General features: G+C 43.6%; 1 protein-coding gene across 4 annotated transcripts in view; it reads left to right on the plus strand.

The window, feature by feature from the left end:
- Positions 1-17,632, plus strand: part of DSP (desmoplakin) — a 56,428-nt gene extending 38,796 nt beyond the window's left edge. For 2 of the 4 annotated variants that reach the window (XM_077353147.1, XM_077353148.1), the window contains exons 17-24: positions 781-919; positions 1,311-1,504; positions 2,558-2,720; positions 3,904-3,987; positions 4,255-4,362; positions 6,143-6,241; positions 7,617-9,911; positions 13,796-17,632. In XM_077353147.1, coding sequence (XP_077209262.1) covers positions 781-919; positions 1,311-1,504; positions 2,558-2,720; positions 3,904-3,987; positions 4,255-4,362; positions 6,143-6,241; positions 7,617-9,911; positions 13,796-16,975 — 6,262 coding nt within the window. In that variant the 3' untranslated portion in view covers positions 16,976-17,632. The remainder of the gene's footprint in view (positions 1-780; positions 920-1,310; positions 1,505-2,557; positions 2,721-3,903; positions 3,988-4,254; positions 4,363-6,142; positions 6,242-7,616; positions 9,912-13,795) is intronic. The other 2 variants (XM_077353149.1, XM_077353150.1) reach the window with 2 other exon arrangements.
- The last annotated feature ends 1,132 nt before the right edge of the window (positions 17,633-18,764 follow it).

Consider the following 18,764-nt stretch of genomic DNA (forward strand, 5'->3'; position numbering starts at 1 on the left):
GGGAACGTTGGTCTGTACTAAGAACCCTCAAGTCTGAACCAATGTTTCTTCAACAAAATAAGCCAAACAACCCCCCCTATCATTTATTGTTTTTCATATCCATGATTTATTGATGTAAATGCATGTTGGATATCGTCCTGAGCTGCATGAGAAAGCAGTAAATAATGATAATGATAATGATACATGGCCCAGAAAAACAAAAAGCCTTTAAAATGTTAATCACAAGGGTGCTAGGTAAACCTTAGGGAGGGTCTTCTACTAACATGTGTGCAGGGTCCAGGAGTCATCTTTCTGGAAAAAGCTCAAACTTGGAACTTGAGTGCAAGCTAACACATGATCCTACCCCATAATAATGGGCTTTCCCACATTCTCATTTTCCTTGTATATAATTTCCTTTGTCTTTGGGTTCTTTTTTTCTATTTAGCCTGTGTTTTTCTACCTCTAGTGATTTGTGTCCTGCATAAAAACTTGCAGTTTAATCTATAGGGAGAGATGCTGGACATAAATGTAATATCGAATTGACCACTAGGAGGAGCAAAACACATGCAGAACAGACCCCCATCCAAGGAACAGAAACTTACAAGCAAGGAAAATGTGTGGAAATGCTCATGAGATGGAAAAAATAGATGTTAAAGTAATATACTTCCGTCTCTCTGCTTGGGAAAAGTGATCTAATTTACTCCACCCCCCACCTTCCTTGGATTTTGTATCTGTGATAACTTTTGTGACTTTTGTGGATAATCAACTACTAGTAATTTTAAATGGAACTGTTTGCTACAGCTTGAGGGCCCTGAAATCCCTGCTCCAGAGCATTCTCCAGACGGAAGATGTGGTCCGCGTGTTTGAAGTCAGACTCACAGAAGAGGACACCCTTTCGTTGGATCCTGATAAAGTGGAAGCATACCGGACCAACCTGAAAGTGAGAGCGAACCTCAAAACAAAAATAAATCGGGGATTAAGCCTTGACTTTGTCATCCACTTAACATTTACACTGTCTTTTGTGTGTCTGTTTAAATTGTCTTAAATTGTTTATATTAATTTGCTCACATGGCTTTCAAGTATAAAAGATATTCAATGAAACTGTAATGTTTCCATTCATAATGTAAATTGGTCTATAATGTAAGTTACAAAAAGTAAGGCATAAATTCGGTTTCCTGCGGGGGAGAATCCTGTTTAGACTTTTGTAAATGTACTGCATAAATAGGGTTGATTGCATATAATATAGACCATCGTTTGTGCTGTTAGTCTGCAGATTCCCAGAAGCTGCTTTAATTTCTTGACGGTATTTGTTGTTGTTCTTGTTCTTCCAGAAAATGAAAGCAGACCTTAGTCTCAAAAAAACACTACTTGGCACCCTGGAAGCAGAGCTGCAGAAGGTCCTGCAGATTCACTCTCAGTCTTGCCAGGCGTATAAACTCTATGACTTGGATCTTGGAAAGTATAACGAAAAAGTTGGCCAGCTGATGGACCGTTGGCAAAGGATGGAGAAACAGATAGATGATAGGTTGGTCTATGTTTTCTTAAAGTTGTTCGGAGTCTTACCCCACCATCATTGGCATTTCTTTAGTTGATACTCTTTTCCAACCTTTTGACAGTGTAGGAGCCGCTGAAATATTTTTCAGACTTTGCAGAGTTTGGGACTGTCATTAGTATGGCCAAGTACATTAAGGCAAGATATAGGGGAATGGTCAGGGAGCCCAGGGGAGCAAACACCATGAACTTGTCTTGCCGTTTTGGAGCAGTTGTTACATGTCATGGAACTTGTATGCCGAACAAAGAATTGAAGGCTTGTTGCAGGAGGAATATTGATTTGTTTTTAGGGGAAGGCTCAATGGTAGGGCATATAGTTTGGGTGTAGAACGAGAACAATGATCTGGGAAAAGCATAATGGGTTTACTGGGAGTTGAAATATAAGTGTAAAGAATCCTTGATGACCCTTTAATTACTGGATGGGAAAGCTACCAGGTTTGGGGTATAGTGTTAAGTATTGTCTAAGTAGGATAAATGAGTGTGGGGAAGGGAAGATGGAGCCTGATGGGATTAGTAGGTAGATTCTTGGGAACCCTGTCATCCTAAATTATGCTTCTCCTTGGGATGGAGAGGAAACTATTAACGGATCAGCTGTTCCTTCCCACATATGCTAAATTACATTAACCAGACTTGCCCTTGGCTTCCATCCAGTTTATGTCACTTTGGGCTAGGCCATGCATTGCTTTATGATATTTGAAATAATATTGCAGGAAGGGTGCCTATGGTTTTTCTAACTATATTTTGCTCCTCAATGAGAGGAGGAGTCTGACTGCTAATGTATGTCTTGGAGAGCCTCTACTAGTTGTAATAGAGTAAAGGTATCCCCTGTGCAAGCACTGAGTCATGTCTGACCCTTGGGGTGACGCCCTCCAGCATTTTCATGGCAGACTCAATACGGGGTGGTTTGCCATTTCCTTCCCCAATCATTACCGTGTAATAGAGTACACTGGGCTAAATATGGTCTGATGCAGCATAATGCAGTTTCATGTGTTCATAATTTGGGGGGTTCTTTTTGCATGCTTTGCAGAATTTGGGATTTGGAAAAACAGGTGAAGCAGCTGAGAACCTATAGAGACCTTTACCAAAGTCTCAATAAATGGATCTGTGATGCCAGGCGCCGTCAAGACACTATCGAAACTATGAAGCTTGGAGACGTCAGCACGGTCATGCGGTACTTGCAGGAGCAGAAGGTATTATTTGACTCCGAATAAACCGGAAGTGTTTTTCAAAGAGAACTATCTATGAAATCCACTATGCTGACCAAATGTGAAATCAGAATCAATTAGGAGTCAGATAAGGTTTTGTCACAGTCCCTGTAGGGACATTTCCATGGGCAATGTCATAGTTAAGAGAACAAGCTAGGAGACGAGTAGTGTAAACATAAACAGTTATACCCTTGCTAAATCTGTTGAAGTCAATGGGCTTAGAAGGGTGTAACTCTGTTTAGGATGGCATGGTGATAAAACCTACTTAAGTGCTCAGTTAAGCTCACACTTTATTTAGGCTCTGAGCAGCCTCTATCTCATTGGTACGGTTTTGATGTGATGACCAAATCATGGCTAGAGCACTGGGATTGAGGCTTGGGTTTCGATGCTTTTTCCTTGGCTTTGTACTCTTCCTGCTGCATATTCCAGTTTCCTGTACCTGATTTACAAACACCATAATTTGTGTTCTGTCTAGATCATTCCAGTGATGATTTCTGCAAACTCTGCTTTGTGTCCAATCTGAAATGGAAAACCCATTTCATGCTAGGTTTTTAATTCTGATTTGCAGAGAAATCATAGTATGAATCAGAATCATGCAGAGCTGGAAGGGTCATCCAGTCCAGCTCCCCACCTTCTGGAAGACTTTAAAAAACACACTCATCCAATCTCTTCCTTAAAAACTTCCAATGAAGGAGACTCCATCATCCTCCAAGGCAGCATATTCCATCTATGAACAGCTCTCACCATCAGAAAATGCTTTCTAATATTGAAGTGGAACCTCCTGTCCCATCATTTGAACCCATTGCTCCTATTCCTTGTCCCTACAGCTGCCATAAAAAATTGCCTTCAACATGTCTACCTTTTACATAATTAAACACTAGTATCATATCACCCCCTTGACATCCTCTTCTCCAAGCTACACACACCCAACTATTTAAACAATAGTTTTTTGGGGTCTCATAGCAAGCCCTGAGCCCTGGTTCATGCTGAACAAGAAGGTACATCTCGAGTCATTTTCTCATACCTCTTCCATTAAGCTCTGCAAATAAGATTTAGGAGTCTGCAGCAGAACAAACTGACAGATGCTCACCATTCTCCTGACCTCGTAAACATCATGACTTGTTGGAACTCTGTTGGAATTCATTAATCTTGTTTCTTTTTTTGGCAGACTTTACATGGTGAAATAACAGGCAAACGGGACAAAGTGGAAGAAGTGGTCAAGAACGCAGAGGTCTGCTCAGCAGCAATCAAGGTACAGTTATTTTTATATTTTAGTTTAACTTTCAAGGCTCGTCCAGCAAGTTGTCCAATTAAACCTGTCCTAGACTCATTCTGCAAACACTGGATAATGCACTTTCAGTGTCCTTTTGCAGCTGGATTTTCCTTTGTGAAACAGGAAAATCTACTTCTAAAGTTCTCTTTTAAAGGAGAGTATTGCCTGCTTTTGGTTCTGAAAAATGAGGTCAGGAGAACGATATGAATGGCTCATGCAAAATCATACTTTCTTCTACTACTGCAGGATTATGAACTCCAGGCGGCATCTTATTGCTCAGGGCTGGAAACATTACTGAACATTCCTATTAAGAGAAGCTTGGTCCAGTCTCCTTCTGGGTTAATTCTGCAAGAGGTACATTGCCTTCCCTGTTGTTGCATTTGTGACCCCTTTCTTGGTAAAACCTTCTTAAATGTTGGTCGAAAAACCTTTGAGCAGTCATGGGGGGGGGGGGGGATAAAGCCTGACTGCCCCGTGGGATTCGGTTTCTCAAACCAAGTGCAGAAGAAGCAGGTGGAACAGTCATGTTGAGACTGCACTACTTCAAGAGCAGCGGTTGGAAAGTCACATAACGAAAAGTTGAGCTATGCTGGAAATTCTGTGTGGCCACTAGAAATTAGCGTGCTCTAAGCCAGAGTCTTTTTCGATGTTCCGTTTGTCTGTATGCAGAAATTTTGGGGGCATGGAAAAGTTCCAGTATAGAATCCTTGCCTGCAGACATACAGTCTAGGTAGGGCAGTCACATATTATAGATTATTAAAAAAAAATTAAAATATTTTTATTTAAACTATTTTATCTCTGATGAACACTCAAAACGGCTTCCAACATTGCTCTTCCATCATAGCCCTGCTATAATAAGTGACTAGTCCAAGGGTACCCACTGAGCATCTGTGCCTAAGGATGGGTGCAAAACGGCTGACAAACGAAAATTCACCATGAATTTTAGCCAGCTCGTGGCTTGCAAAGCAATGTTTGTGAACTGAAGAACCATGAGGAACTTTCAGGAATTTTCATGCAGTTTGTGCTGGGGAGCTCCCTGTCACACAGCTGTTTGGAAACCACAGGGAACAGAAAACAGAATCCAAAGAGTGTTGGCTTGATGGAATAGGGGGTGAAATTATATTTTCTTAATTATTGTTCTGTAAAGAGAAGTCTGGTGTATCAGACTGTTTCATAATAGAAGGCCCAGAAACTTATTCTTGACTGTATTTTGAAATGTTACCAAGGCTGATATGTTCTATTCTCAAGGCTGGATGCAATTGTTTCTGTTAACAAGATAACTTTTGTAACCTTTTTCCAGTGACTTAGCATAATGGCAATGGGGGGTCCTGTGGGATGTGAAAGGGGGTGGAGACCCCAGCTTATTGGTTTGACCCAAAAAGCATCATCTTTCCCTGCCTTCAATGGAATATTATAAAGTCTCATGCAATCCTTTGTTCCGCACACAGGCTGTTTTGGAACCAACCCACCTATGCCATTTTTGTTCTTCTGCAGTTGAATAAAAATCATAAAAGGTTTTCCAGTCTAGTGGTCATTCTATTTGGGTACTGCACACTAGGCAAACAATCCCAAAATGCCCAGACCAGGCCCTGGGCCATCAGGTTCATGAATCAACCTGCTGGTTTGTATGCGTCTGTGATTCAGTTTGTGGTACAGCCACACACCAAACTGACAAAATGCAGTTCATGTCCATCCCTATCTGTGGTAGAGGACGGACTGAAGCCACCTTTCTCCTAGATCCTAATCGGACACAAAATGTTAGTTCTGATGGTGGGGATCAGGTCTCATTTCATTAGAATTTTGTCTCACTTCTCTGCCACAGAGGTTAGAGCAGCGTACATGCTTTCCCCACCGCCTTTCTGTCCTCACAATAAGCCTGCAAGATGGAATAGGCTGAGAGAAAACAAATGGCTCAGCATAACCAACCAAGTTGCAGGATGGAATTTGAACTGGGTTCTCATAGTGCTGTTACAACTACACCGACTCTCTTAAGTCAGTTGGAATTCAGTGACACACATCTCAGTCTAGATGAGGCTATGGCTTATAAAATACTTGAAAATCTTGTTGATGTAGGCTAAAAAACAATGCTTAGACTAGGTTTACATTTGGTGTCTGTCCTTTTCCCTCCCTGTAGGCTGCAGAGATTCATTCTCGGTACGTTGAGCTTCTGACAAGATCGGGAGACTATTACAAGTTCCTGAGTGAAATGCTGAAGAACATGGAGGATTTAAAGGTAATCTATCTCTTTCCAGCTTCAGAAGATTTTTCCTATCACAACTTGCTTCCCATATTCATTGTTGCAGCTGTGCACTGTGTAATTGCTTCATTGCACATTGCCTAGATGTTTTAGAAGCTTCATAAATAAATAATACTTCCATAAAACAATAATAAATAACACTCAAAACGTTATCAGCGAGAACAGCCCCCCCCCCCCAAGACTTTTCCAGCCTGGGGGTGGGCACCCTTGGAATTCTGACACAGCATGATGGGCCTGACCACAAAATGCCTGCTGCAGAATCTGATTTATTGCATGATGTGTGTAGTGTAGCCAGGAGATCTGAGGATTGTCTCGCAGCCCAGCAAGGGACGTTTGGAGGTGGTTTGCCCTTGCCTGCCCTCCATGTCATGCCCCCTAGTGTCCCTTGGAGCAATTCAATATCCTAGTATGAAACTTCTTTTTTCCTTAGGCAGCTATCAAATGTTTGTTCCTCCCTCTGCCGTTTGATGTCCCATTTAGGAAAAGTTGCATTAGATGATTTGGCCATGGGTGTGGATGGGCGTCTAGCTATTCCTGGTAGGATAGATGGGATTTTTCTTCTTGTACAAAGTTAGTGCTGAGCATTTCTGGCAGCCGCTCCCAAAGGTTCAGAATTTCTCTACCTGGTTTTGTAGAGCAGATTCTGAATTGGCTCAGCACCCAGGAACAAGCATCAAGGATATCTTTCAGCCATGTGAAGCCGCCACAATGAAGACAAAGCATGTGCAAAGTTCATTTTTCTCAGTCCTGAAGAACTGCCAAACTAATCTCTGTATATCAGCAATTTGCAGCACACTGAATCCAGTATGAAGTGTATAGTTTCCTGGACAGTGTGATTTGTAGCACCTTTGTTCTTTGTCTCCATCTCCTTTTTTGGGGGAGCAGGGTAGAAATGAGCTCTTGTTCACTAGTAGAAACTGACTGTCTTTGGTTGGTGGTGTTTATGTTCTTTGCCATCTGTTACCAGTTTAGCCATAATATACATATAGCATGTTTCTGAATATCAAATTAAGACATGTAAACTAGGGTTTAACTTAATCTTGGGTTTGTCACTAATTCTGTTTTCTGCGCCAGGACATAGATCCTGAACACATGGGTTACAATACATGCTTACAGATACAGTAAATTATTCCTATTGTATAGGAGCCATTGTGCCCAGAATTAAAACATATTAAACATTGTGCTTGAACAGTAAGATCTATTCTTTTATGATTAAACATGAGAGCGTGAAGATGACTTAATAAATCATGAAAACGCAATTCCTCTTTCACTCTCTGCTTTAAATGGCACATTGTATTTTACATGGTGGTCAAAATGTCATCTCATATAATGTTGCCTCTCCCTTCTACAGATGAAAAGCACCAAAATAGAACTCCTGGAAGAAGAGCTCCGATTGGCCCGAGATGCCAATTCTGACAACAGCAACAAGCACAAATTCCTGGAGCAAAACCTACAGAAATACCAGGTGGATTGTTCCCAACTGAAAGCCAAACTCATGAGTTTGGAAGAACTGAAGAGGCAAGCTGAGATGGACGGCAGTTCTACCAAGCAAAACCTGGACAAATGCTATGCTCAAATCAAAGACCTCAACGACAGGATAACAAGGCTGACTTACGAGATCGAAGATGAGAAGAGGAAAAGGAAGCTTCTGGAAGACAGATATGAGCAGCAGAAATCCGACTTTGACCAGCTGCAGAAGACAAGGCAGAATGAGAAGGAAACTCTTGGTTGGCAAAAGATAGAATCTGAGAAAATCGTCAAGGAGAAAGAGTACGAGATAGAAAGGTTAAGGGTTCTTCTTCAAGACGAGGGGACACGGAAGAGGGAATATGAGAATGAGCTGGCTAAGGTAAGAAACCACTTTAATGAGGAGATGAGTAATGTAAAGAACAAGTATGAAACAGAGATTAACATTAAGAAGACCACAATCCAGCAAATAGCATCCCAGAAAGAGGAGGATGCAAAGGGCCTCCGAGTCCAGATCGATAGACTGCAGAGGGAGAACAGAGACCTGAAGGATGAGATTGTCAGGCTCAACGACGCCATTTTGGAAACAACAGAACAACGGAGGAGGGCGGAAGAAAATGCTCTTCAGCAGAAAGCCTGTGGCACAGAAGTGGCCCAACATAAGCAGCAGCTGGAGCTGGAGCTAAAGCAGGTCCTTCAACTGCGCAATGAGGACAACGCGAGGTACAAGCAGGCGCTTGAAGATGCCGCTATGACCATCCAGGACAAAACCAAGGAGCTCGAAAGGCTAAAGATTCAACTGCAAGAAGAGGCTAAGGGCCGATGGGAACTTGAGAATGAACTGGCTAAGGTAAGGAACAGTTATGATGAGGAAATGATTAGCTTAAAGAACAAGTATGAGACTGAGATTAATATCACAAAGACCACAATAAATCAGGTGACCGTACAAAAGGAAGAGGAAACCGGTAGTTACCGGGCTCAACTCGACAACCTTGTGAGAGAAAATAGGAGCTTGTGTGAGGAAATTAGGAGACTGAAGAACTTGTTAAGTCAGACCACAGAGAACCTTAGGCAAGCGGAAGAAAGTATTCAGCAGCAGAAAGCCGTTGGCTCAGAGATCTCCCAAAAGAAACAGCACCTGGAGATTGAGTTAAAGCAGACTGTTCAAAAGTACTCGGAAGAGACCATACGGTACAAGCAGTCTGTGGACGATGCGGGAAAAACAATCAAGGAGAAAAACAAAGAGATTGAAAAGCTGAGAAAGATGTTGGAAGCAGAAACGAACCAGAGGAAATCCATGGAGGAAGAAAATATCCGGTTGCAGAGAATCCAGTTTGACCTGGAGAAAGTCAACATCAATGCAACTGAGACCATCAGCAGACTTAAAATTCAAGAGCAGGAGCTGGGGCGCCTCAAAAGCGAGTATGAAAGATTGGCGCAAGAGAAGAAAGGGAAGGAGCAAGAAAACACCCGGCTCCAGAGCACCATGAAAGAACTGAAGCACCAGAAGAGCAAGCTGGAGGAGGAGCTTAGCAGGCAGTCTAGAGCCATAAACGAAGAGATCTCCAAGCGGAAAAAACTAGAAGAGGAGTTAGAATCCATGAGGCGGTCCTACAGAGAGCAAGCCGTTAAAATCACCAACCTCACCCAGCAGATAGAGGAGGTCTCGATTGTCAAGAAAAGGAGCGAAGATGACCTGAAGCACCAACGAGAGGTGCTGGATAGCCACATGAGAGATAAGCAGCGGTGCATGGAGGAGATCAGGAAGTACACTTCGGAGATCGAAGCCTTGCGCCGCCAGCTCGTCCAAGAGCAGGACAATCTCAAGCAGGCCCACATCCGCAACGAGCACTTGCAGAAGCTGATTGAGGACAAGAGCAAGAACCTCAATGAATGCAAGATAGAAATCGAACGGCTTCAGTCTCTCACGGAGAACCTGACCAAAGAGCACCTGATGTTAGAGGAGGAGTTGCGCAATTTGAGATTGGAGTACGATGAGCTGAGGAGGGGCAGAAGTGAAGTGGATGAGGAAAAAAATGTCACAATTATTGAACTAAAGAGTCAGCTACAGACAAGCAGCAAGCATACCCTGGAACTCCAGGGTCTGATAAATGGTTTACAGAAAGAAAGGGAAAATTTGAGACAGGAAATTGAAAAATGCCAAAAGCAGGCTTTGGAGGTATTCACAAATATTTGATTGCAACCTTACTCTCCCTCTCCACCCCCCCATAATTTAACACCAAATGCATTTTCAGTCAAATTAACACACACTAAATAAATCAACATGAATTTTTAGCTCCGTCATTTCCCCCTTATGATTTGACCTTCTTGGCCCCTTCTGCAGACTGTACGTACTACAAGCTAGGGTAAAGACACTATATAGCCCATTAAACCAGGCAGCTGAGCATATGAGGGATTCCTGGTGTCCAATCCTCACTCCTCCCTCTCCATTTTGCATTCTGATGTATGGTGGAGGGAGGAACATGTGCCACGCTTTAGCTTTTATTGGGGTTAAAACTCCTTGGGCACTGTTTAAACCGACACATTTTAGAGCAGCCCAAAGGCTCCCCTGTGAAACATTAGCAATCCTTAGAAAGGAACCATTTAAAAGGCAGAGATAGATTGATTGGCTACCCATAACATCCGTGAACTGCTTTTGCGAGACTGGACGACCAGGCCAGGGTCCAAAACCTGCCTTAATGCCCTGTGTCTTCCCCAAAGGGAGATTTACACTGAAAATTACCTATCTAATGGCTCACCCTGGTGGGATGTACAATATGTGACTCATGACGTTACATATTGAGGAAAGTCCTCTGCTTCTTCCAAAGACACTATTATCTTACAGGGTATTATGTGCGTATACTATATGTATATACACTTACCCTTAAGTATGTATATACATATGTATACATAATTATATTGGGGGGAGAGATATTTATGGTGCTTGTTATTGATGTTTATGTATGTATATATACCTATATATTTTATATATATGTACAAGTATACATAGTTATGTTGATGTTCTGTAGTTGCTATAGAGAACATGCCTTTTTATGTGGAAGAAACAGGCCTCAATCCAACACAGGGAGCTAGACTGTCCAATGGAAATCAGTGAGCTTAGTTGCATGTAACTCTTGTTAGATTGTGGCCAGTGGGAGTCTTGAAGTGAAATGATCTTCTCTTTCTAGCTTTATCCCTGCTTTGCTTTTCTGATGTCAACTCCAATTCTAAACTTTGTATCAGCATAGGAATCTGCCTGGTCCATCTAGCTCAGCACTGTCTAATTTGACTGGCAGTAGCACTCCATGCTCTTAAAGAAGGGCCTCCCCCCAAAATCTACCCTCTGAGATCCTTCACCTGGAAATACTGGGGAGTGAAACTGGGACCTTCTGCAGGACCTTCTCTTTGACTGCGGTCCCTTCCCTGTGTCTCTATAACACCAGTGTTGACTGGGATATTAATGAGAATAAGCCAGTAAATATGGTTCAACTAATTCATTTCGCAGTGTATTGAAAGCAATGGAGGGTGTGCCTTAGTTGTGTTTGCTGAGCTGCATTGTTTTGCTGGTGCAATAAGTCTTAGAATTGGTCCTGAAATATTTTCTCCAACGTGTATCTATTTACCGTCCTAACCACTGTCTCCCTCATCATACCACACACACACACCATATACACATTCTGCATTCATTCCAGTTAGTTATACAGATCAATGACGAAGATTCTTTTTCCTGATGGTTGGGTGCCTGAATCATAATGACATTCACAAAATTCAGACCACATGAAATTATGGCATCAAAAATATGGCCCTCTGTTTTTATTGGTCTGTTTATATCCATTTAAATTCAGCCCAGGCTGGCCTGAAGTTCATTTTATGTTTCGCAGGCTTTCCGGCACTGTGCTAAATAGTTACAGGCTCCTTGGTCTGTTGAAGTCAGTTGGCTTAGTCAAGAGTAACTGTGTTAGAATAAATCTACCGACAAAGATTCTCGCCCCTATGTGGATGAGAATCCTTGTTCCCTGGCCCCTCCTTCCTCCCCCCTCCCCCACCACCTCTCCACTTGTTGGCTGGGCATAGCAGAGGTGAGGCCAGCCCCGTAATGCAACACGCTGTGCTTTGTTGTGCTGGCCCCACCCCCACCAGTCTTCGGAGACTGCCTCTGCTCTCTGGAGGGCGGGAGCATCTCGGAAGACTGGCAGCGGTGATGATGCCAGAGCATTGAGCATGCCTCAGTGCTCTGGCGCCACTGTCCCTGTCCATCTGCTGGCATGGTCCCTGAGGGTGGGACTCTACAGACATGATGTCCGTAGACTTCCATTTGGGGGATTGTGCCAGTAGATGATAGTATGATGGTAGTATGATTATTATCATCATCCCATCCTTTCTCTTTGGATTCAGGGCAGGGTATATCACAGTAAATCATACAGAATAAGAATTTTTTAAACACACACACACACACATATATATAATTGTATATTATTTATTTTGTATATATATGCAAAATAAATAATGATATACAATAAATAATTTAAAACCCCAAACATCTAAAAACAGTCCCCTCCTTCATTGCTTATTCTAAATTTCAGAGGCAAGGAAGGAGAGAGGGGGAAGAGGAGTCTTACTGGCCCCAGAGGATGTGCATGGTTAGGGGGTCAGCTCAATTCAGTGATGTTTTAGGCCTCGACCAGGTCTGGTAGATGAATGCCCTGGCAAGAAAACAGAAACAAATTCCATGCATGGCCTGCCACAGTTCCTGGCAAGCAACTTGCCACATCCCCATAGCATAAATTCTCATATGGTGCAAAGTCAGCCCAGTGCCTGTTTCAGCCATATGAAATTATTCTTCATTTATTTATTGGAAGACATCTGCATGCTATGCTTTCTAGAGATTGGCTACCAAGGTGACTGTAATGAACATAAAAAACTGAAACTAAGAAGCAAAGTGCAACAACAAAAACCTAGTTTACATTGAAACACAAAAACTCTCAATAATAATAATAATAATAATAATAATAATAATAATAATAATAATAATAATAATAATAATAATAATAGTTGGCTGGAGGGGGGGGTGACTTGGCACCAAACGTTTGGCAAGTCGGGTGCAGCAGAAGGTTTCCGGGAGGAAGTTCCAGAGTTGAGGCACCACAGGAGCGGAGACCCTGTCCCTTTCAGCCCCCTTTCTAGCTCCAGAAAGCAGGAGCGAACATACACACGCTCACGCACACACACTCCCCCTCTGAATCTGACCCTACCTGATGGACAGGCTCATATAAGAGCAGTCCTGAAGTAACTCTGCAACCATCTTCCATTACCTCAGTCCTGACTATTTAGTGCTATAAGAGCGCTTTGAATTGTCCCGCCAGGAATGAGAACCAGGGGAGTGCTTTTTAAATTAGGAGCTGCGTTCCCCGCAGCAGTTGGCACTCTCGCTGCTGTGTTTTGTGCCAACTGAAGCCTTCAATTTTCAGAGGCCACCTATGTGTAGAGTGCAGTCTCATGATCTAATGTGGCACTGCAAACACACCAAAAAATCTACTTAATATTAACTAGGAGCACATGCAGATCAAATTCTCCATTGAGATGAATGAAGAGTTCTGTGCGTCCATCAAATCCCACATGCTCCCTTGCCTATAAGAGCTCTAGTGGTGGGTGCTGTTCTGAAATTTCTGATTTATTTCTGCCCAAGTCTTTCAACTGATATTTCTTTATTCAGCATATATTTCACTCCTCCTGATGGACCCAGGGTTTTGTCCAAAGAAACATGTACTAATAACAGGACATGTTTTAGAACTGTCTCCTTACCTATGAAATAAAATGGAGGAGAACAACTTTAGCTGCTTTGGATCCCCATTGGGGAGAAGGGCAGGGCACGAATGAAGTAAAATTAATAGATTACACATTAAAACATCCAAAATTGTTTCCATAGTAGTGTACTAACTACTCAGACCTGCAGTTAGCCTGTGCCTTTATGGGACAGATGGCATGATAGAGAATGAATAGAGACTGGTTAGACACTGAAATAGAAAACTAACTTTCCCCATGTTTATTTCCTTTATTGCACAGTCGTCCCATAGGATTCAAGAATCCAAAACCCAATGCAATCATGTAATGCAAGAGCGAGAAGCATTGCTGATTAAAATAAACGCCCTGGAACAAGACAAAGCACGGCTGCTGAGGCTGGAAGAGGATCTGAACCGCACTAAAGGAACACTAGAATCGGAATCCCGCTTGAAAATTAGGCTGGAGAGTGAGAAGCAGCAGATCCTGAATGACCTAAACCAGTGGAAGAGCCAGTATTCCCGGAAAGAAGAGATGATCAGGAAGATCGAATCCGAGCGCGACAAGAGCGAGAGGGAGAAGAGTGCCTTGCTGATGGAAATTGAGAGGTTGCAGGCAGACATTAAGAGGATTGAAGAAAGGTACCGGAGTAGGTTAGAGGAGACGAGCAGGAAGAGCCAGTCAGAGATGGATTCGGAGCGCCTCAGACTGCAGAGAGAGATTGAGAAGCTTAAGCAGCGTCCCTACGGGGCCCACAGAGGCACCCAGACTGAAGAAGATTTCGTTATCGATCCTTCCAAACTGCTTTTCAACGGCCTTCGGAAAAAAATCACTGCCGTCCAGCTGTATGAATGCCAGCTGATAGACAAAAGCACCCTGGATAAGCTGCTAAGGGGGCAGAAGTCAGTGGAGGAGGTTGCGGCAGATCTGGAGCCCTACCTTAGAGGAGCCGGGGCTATAGCTGGGGCCTCTCTCAGTCCCAAGGACAAGTACTCTCTAGTGGAGGCAAAGCGGAAGCAGCTCCTTACACCAGAAAACACCGTCCTGCTGTTGGAAGCCCAAGCAGCCACTGGAGGCGTGATTGACCCCCATCGGAATGACTTGTTGAGTGTGGATAGTGCCATCGCTCGTGACCTGATCGATTTTGATGATAGGGAGCAAATCTACGCTGCTGAGAAAGCAGTCACTGGGTTTAAAGACCCGTTCTCAGGGAAAACCGTGCCTGTATCAGAAGCCATCAAGAAAAATCTGATTGACAGGGAAACGGGTATGCGCCTGCTTGAGGCCCAGTTGGCCGTGGGAGGGTTTGTTGACCCCATCAACAGTGTCTTCCTGCCGAAAGATATTGCTGTATCCCGTGGGCTGGTCGACCGAGACCTCTTCAGAGTTCTGAATACTCAAAGCTCAGCCAAGAACTTCATTGATCCGGTCACCAAGAAGGCCATCAGTTACATGCAGCTGAGGGACAAATGTAGAATTGAACCGCACACTGGTTTACTCCTCCTCCCGGTGCAGAAGAGAAGCATGTCATTCCAAGGGATCCGCCAGCAGGTCACAATCACTGAATTAGTCAACTCCGGTATCATTCGGGAATCGACAGCGAATGATCTTGAAACGGGGGTGATCACCGTTGAAGAAGTCACTGACCGAATTAAGGATTTCCTTCAGGGCTCCAGTTGCATAGCTGGCATCTACAATGAGGCCACCAGAGAGAAGCTGGGTATTTATCAGGCCATGAAGATCGGTCTGGTCAGGCCAGGGACAGCCCTCGAGCTTCTAGAAGCTCAGGCAGCCACTGGGTTCATTGTTGACCCTGTTAGCAATTCAAGGCTCACAGTGGAAGATGCTTATAAGAGAGGCCTGGTTGGGATAGAGTTCAAAGAGAAACTCCTGTCGGCTGAAAGGGCAGTGACTGGATACAAAGACCCCGAAACAGGAAACATCATCTCCTTGTTCCAAGCCATGAACAAAGAACTCATTGAGAAAGGTCACGGCATCCGACTACTGGAAGCCCAGATAGCCACTGGTGGGATCATTGACCCCAAGGAAAGTCATCGTTTGCCAGTCCAGACTGCGTACCAGCGTGGGTACTTCAACGAAGAGCTCAATGAAATCCTGCTGGATCCCAGTGATGATACCAAAGGGTTTTTTGACCCTAACACAGAAGAAAACTTGACCTACCTGCAGTTAAAAGAAAGGTGTATAACTGACGAAGCAACTGGCCTTTGCCTTCTGCCCCTGAGAGAGAAGAAGAAAGTGGTGCAGACTTCCCAAAAGAATACCCTTCGCAAGCGCAGGGTGGTCATTGTGGATCCAGACACAAATAAGGAAATGTCTGTCCAGCAAGCATATAATAAAGGTCTCATCGATTATGACACTTACCTGGAGCTTTCCGTCCAGGAATGTGAATGGGAAGAAATAACTATCACAGGGTCAGATGGAAGCACAAGAGTGGTCCTCGTTGACAGGAAAACAGGCAACCAGTATGACATTCAGGATGCCCTCGATAAAGGCTACGTTGACCGGAAGTTCTTTGACCAATACCGTTCTGGATCATTAAGCCTCACACAGTTTGCCGACATGATTGCCAGCCGAAATGGTGGCGACGAAGTCTTCAGGCATGAGTCTGTCACCAGGTCTCCTACCGTCGTGAGTGTCAGAAGCTCCTCCACGGTGTTGAAGAGTGGCTCCTTTTCCGATTCCCTGGAGGAAACCACTCCCATCGCAGCCATATTTGACACCGAAAACTTGGAGAAGATTTCCATTTCAGAAGCGGTGCAACGGGGCATCGTCGATAGCATCACTGCTCAGCGCTTGCTTGAAGCTCAGGCCTGCACAGGGGGCATTGTGTGCCCTACCACGGGCCAGCGGCTTTCCCTTCAGGAAGCGGTCACCCAAGGCATCATCGACCATGAGATGGCCACGCGATTGAAGCCAGCTCAGAAAGCCTTCATCGGGTTCGAAGGGATCAAGGGCCGAAAGAGAATGTCAGCAGCGGAGGCGGTGAAGGAAAAATGGTTGCCGTATGAGGCTGGCCAACGCTTCCTCGAGTTTCAGTTCATCACCGGAGGCCTTGTGGATCCCGAAGTAGGTGGACGCATAAGTACGGAAGAAGCTATCAGAAAAGGATTGATCGATGGCCGAACTGCCCAGAGATTGCAAGACACCAGCAGCTACACAAAGATTCTGACTTGTCCAAAAACAAAGCTGAAAATCTCCTACAAAGATGCAATGAATCGCTCCATGGTTGAAGATAAAACTGGGCTTAGGCTATTAGAAGCCTCTTCCATTTCATCCAAAGGCATATCCAGCCCGTACAACGTCTCCTCGGCACCAGGCTCCCGTTCCGGCTCCCGCTCGGGATCCCGCAGTGGATCGAGGAGGGGAAGTTTTGATGCAGCCACAAATACGTCCTATTCTTATTCCTATACAACCATCAGCAGCAGCAGCTCCCTTGGGCGCTAGAAATTTAAACCAGCACGCTTTCCTGAATTTTCACTTTCTCCTGTAGGAATCTCTTTTTTGTTTTAAGCAAGAAAATGATTGAAAACAAAGCTAAAAGGAACTGGTTGGTGGTAAACTTAGTACTGGCTGGGATGCAATAGCTAAGCTGCAGAGTAGAATCTGAACCCAGATGCAAGCTAAACAAAAAAAAATCCTTGCTGTTTCCCCCCCTCTATTTTTAAAACAATGTAATGTTTTGGGTGCAGACTTGTAAAGCCATGGTGATATCAAGCAAAAAAAAAAAAAAGTGTAGTATCCTTCTTTAATGCATTTGGTTTTGCATCTTTCCTTTTCCCCTATGCATATGTTGTCCATTTCCTTCTGTTGGCCATGCTCGACTGCAAACTCTTAGCCCAAGTTGCTTGTCAGTTCCGTATCACTGTGTGGATGTTGCAGTGAATAACTAGGAAGATCTGTTATCTGCACTGCAGTTGCCCTGGGCTGTGTCCTCGGCTATCGCTTGATGGCTGAGGGAGGATGTACAAGATTGTCCTTTCCCTTTGCAATGGCCAATCATTTCTATCCATTTTTGCTTGCTTATTCTTTGTGTAACAAAGTACAGGCCTGACAGCATAACATTTACTATTCTGGCAATAAAATTTTAAACATCCTTTGAAATGCGTGTCTAAGAGTTTGACATTAAGCTTCTGATACGAGTGTAGTCTTGGCAGTAGTTTGGGGTGCTTGACTGTATCCCAAGTATTACGAATGGAAGATTCCAGTTTTGGGTAACTGTTTCCACTCACAGAAGATAGAGAAAGGACTAAATCTATAAAGTGGTGAAGAAGTTATACCATTGTCTTGTGTTAGCCTTAACTAACACTTCATTGATCTGCAACAATGGCTCAGCCACTGAACATGATCTGCTTCTCCCAAATCCTCAAATTCTGGATCCATGATCCTTTGATTGTAGTAAATTGGGCATATTAAGGACACTGCATGATGTATGTACTTTTCAGTATTAGGAGATCTTGAAGACACATTGAAAACAGTACTAAATGAAGTAATGAATAGCCTTATGGAAGTCCAGTAAAGAGACTGCTACTTCTTAAGAGCTCACCAAGAACAGTCATATAAAGATTTCTGAAGCCCATAGGAAATTTCTTAGTTTATCCATCCTGAAGCCCTTTGGCTTCTTCATTTTGCTTCCCCACCCCTACACCTTTGCCTAAACATTGATGGGTGTGTGGAGTGGTCTCGTTAGATCTCAGAAGCTAAGCAGAGTTGGTACTTGGCTAAGAGGCCACCAAGGGATACGATGCAGAGGGAGGCAATAGCAAACTACCTCTGCTTCTTGCTTGCCTTGAAAGCTTTTTGTTGGGATTGCCATTGATTAATTAATTGCAAATTGTCATCACTTATGTATATAGACATTGATGAGGTCACTCTAAGGTTAACTTGTATAACCCAGAGGAGAAATGTGTCCCTGTCCATTTGGTAAAGCTGAAGTCAGGTTGGAGAAGACAGGCAGGTTAATTTCATACAGTACAGTTACAATGTAACATTCCTAATCAGAAAACAAGTCACAGAGTGGGGGGCAGGGGGGGAACAGGGGGTCAGTTAAACAACTGACTTAGTAGATGTTACTCACTGGTTAATCACTAAGTAGTTACACCCTTCTAAGTGGAGTAAGTGGAATAATTGATGGTACTATCAGTTGCTCCTGATTGTATACTCACATAGGAGATGTCACATTTTGAAAATAATAAGAATGAATGAACAAGAATGAATATTCCTGAAACACAAGGGG

The sequence above is a fragment of the Paroedura picta genome, chromosome 9 (assembly GCF_049243985.1).
Source record: "Paroedura picta isolate Pp20150507F chromosome 9, Ppicta_v3.0, whole genome shotgun sequence".
NCBI classification, from domain to species: domain Eukaryota; kingdom Metazoa; phylum Chordata; class Lepidosauria; order Squamata; family Gekkonidae; genus Paroedura; species Paroedura picta.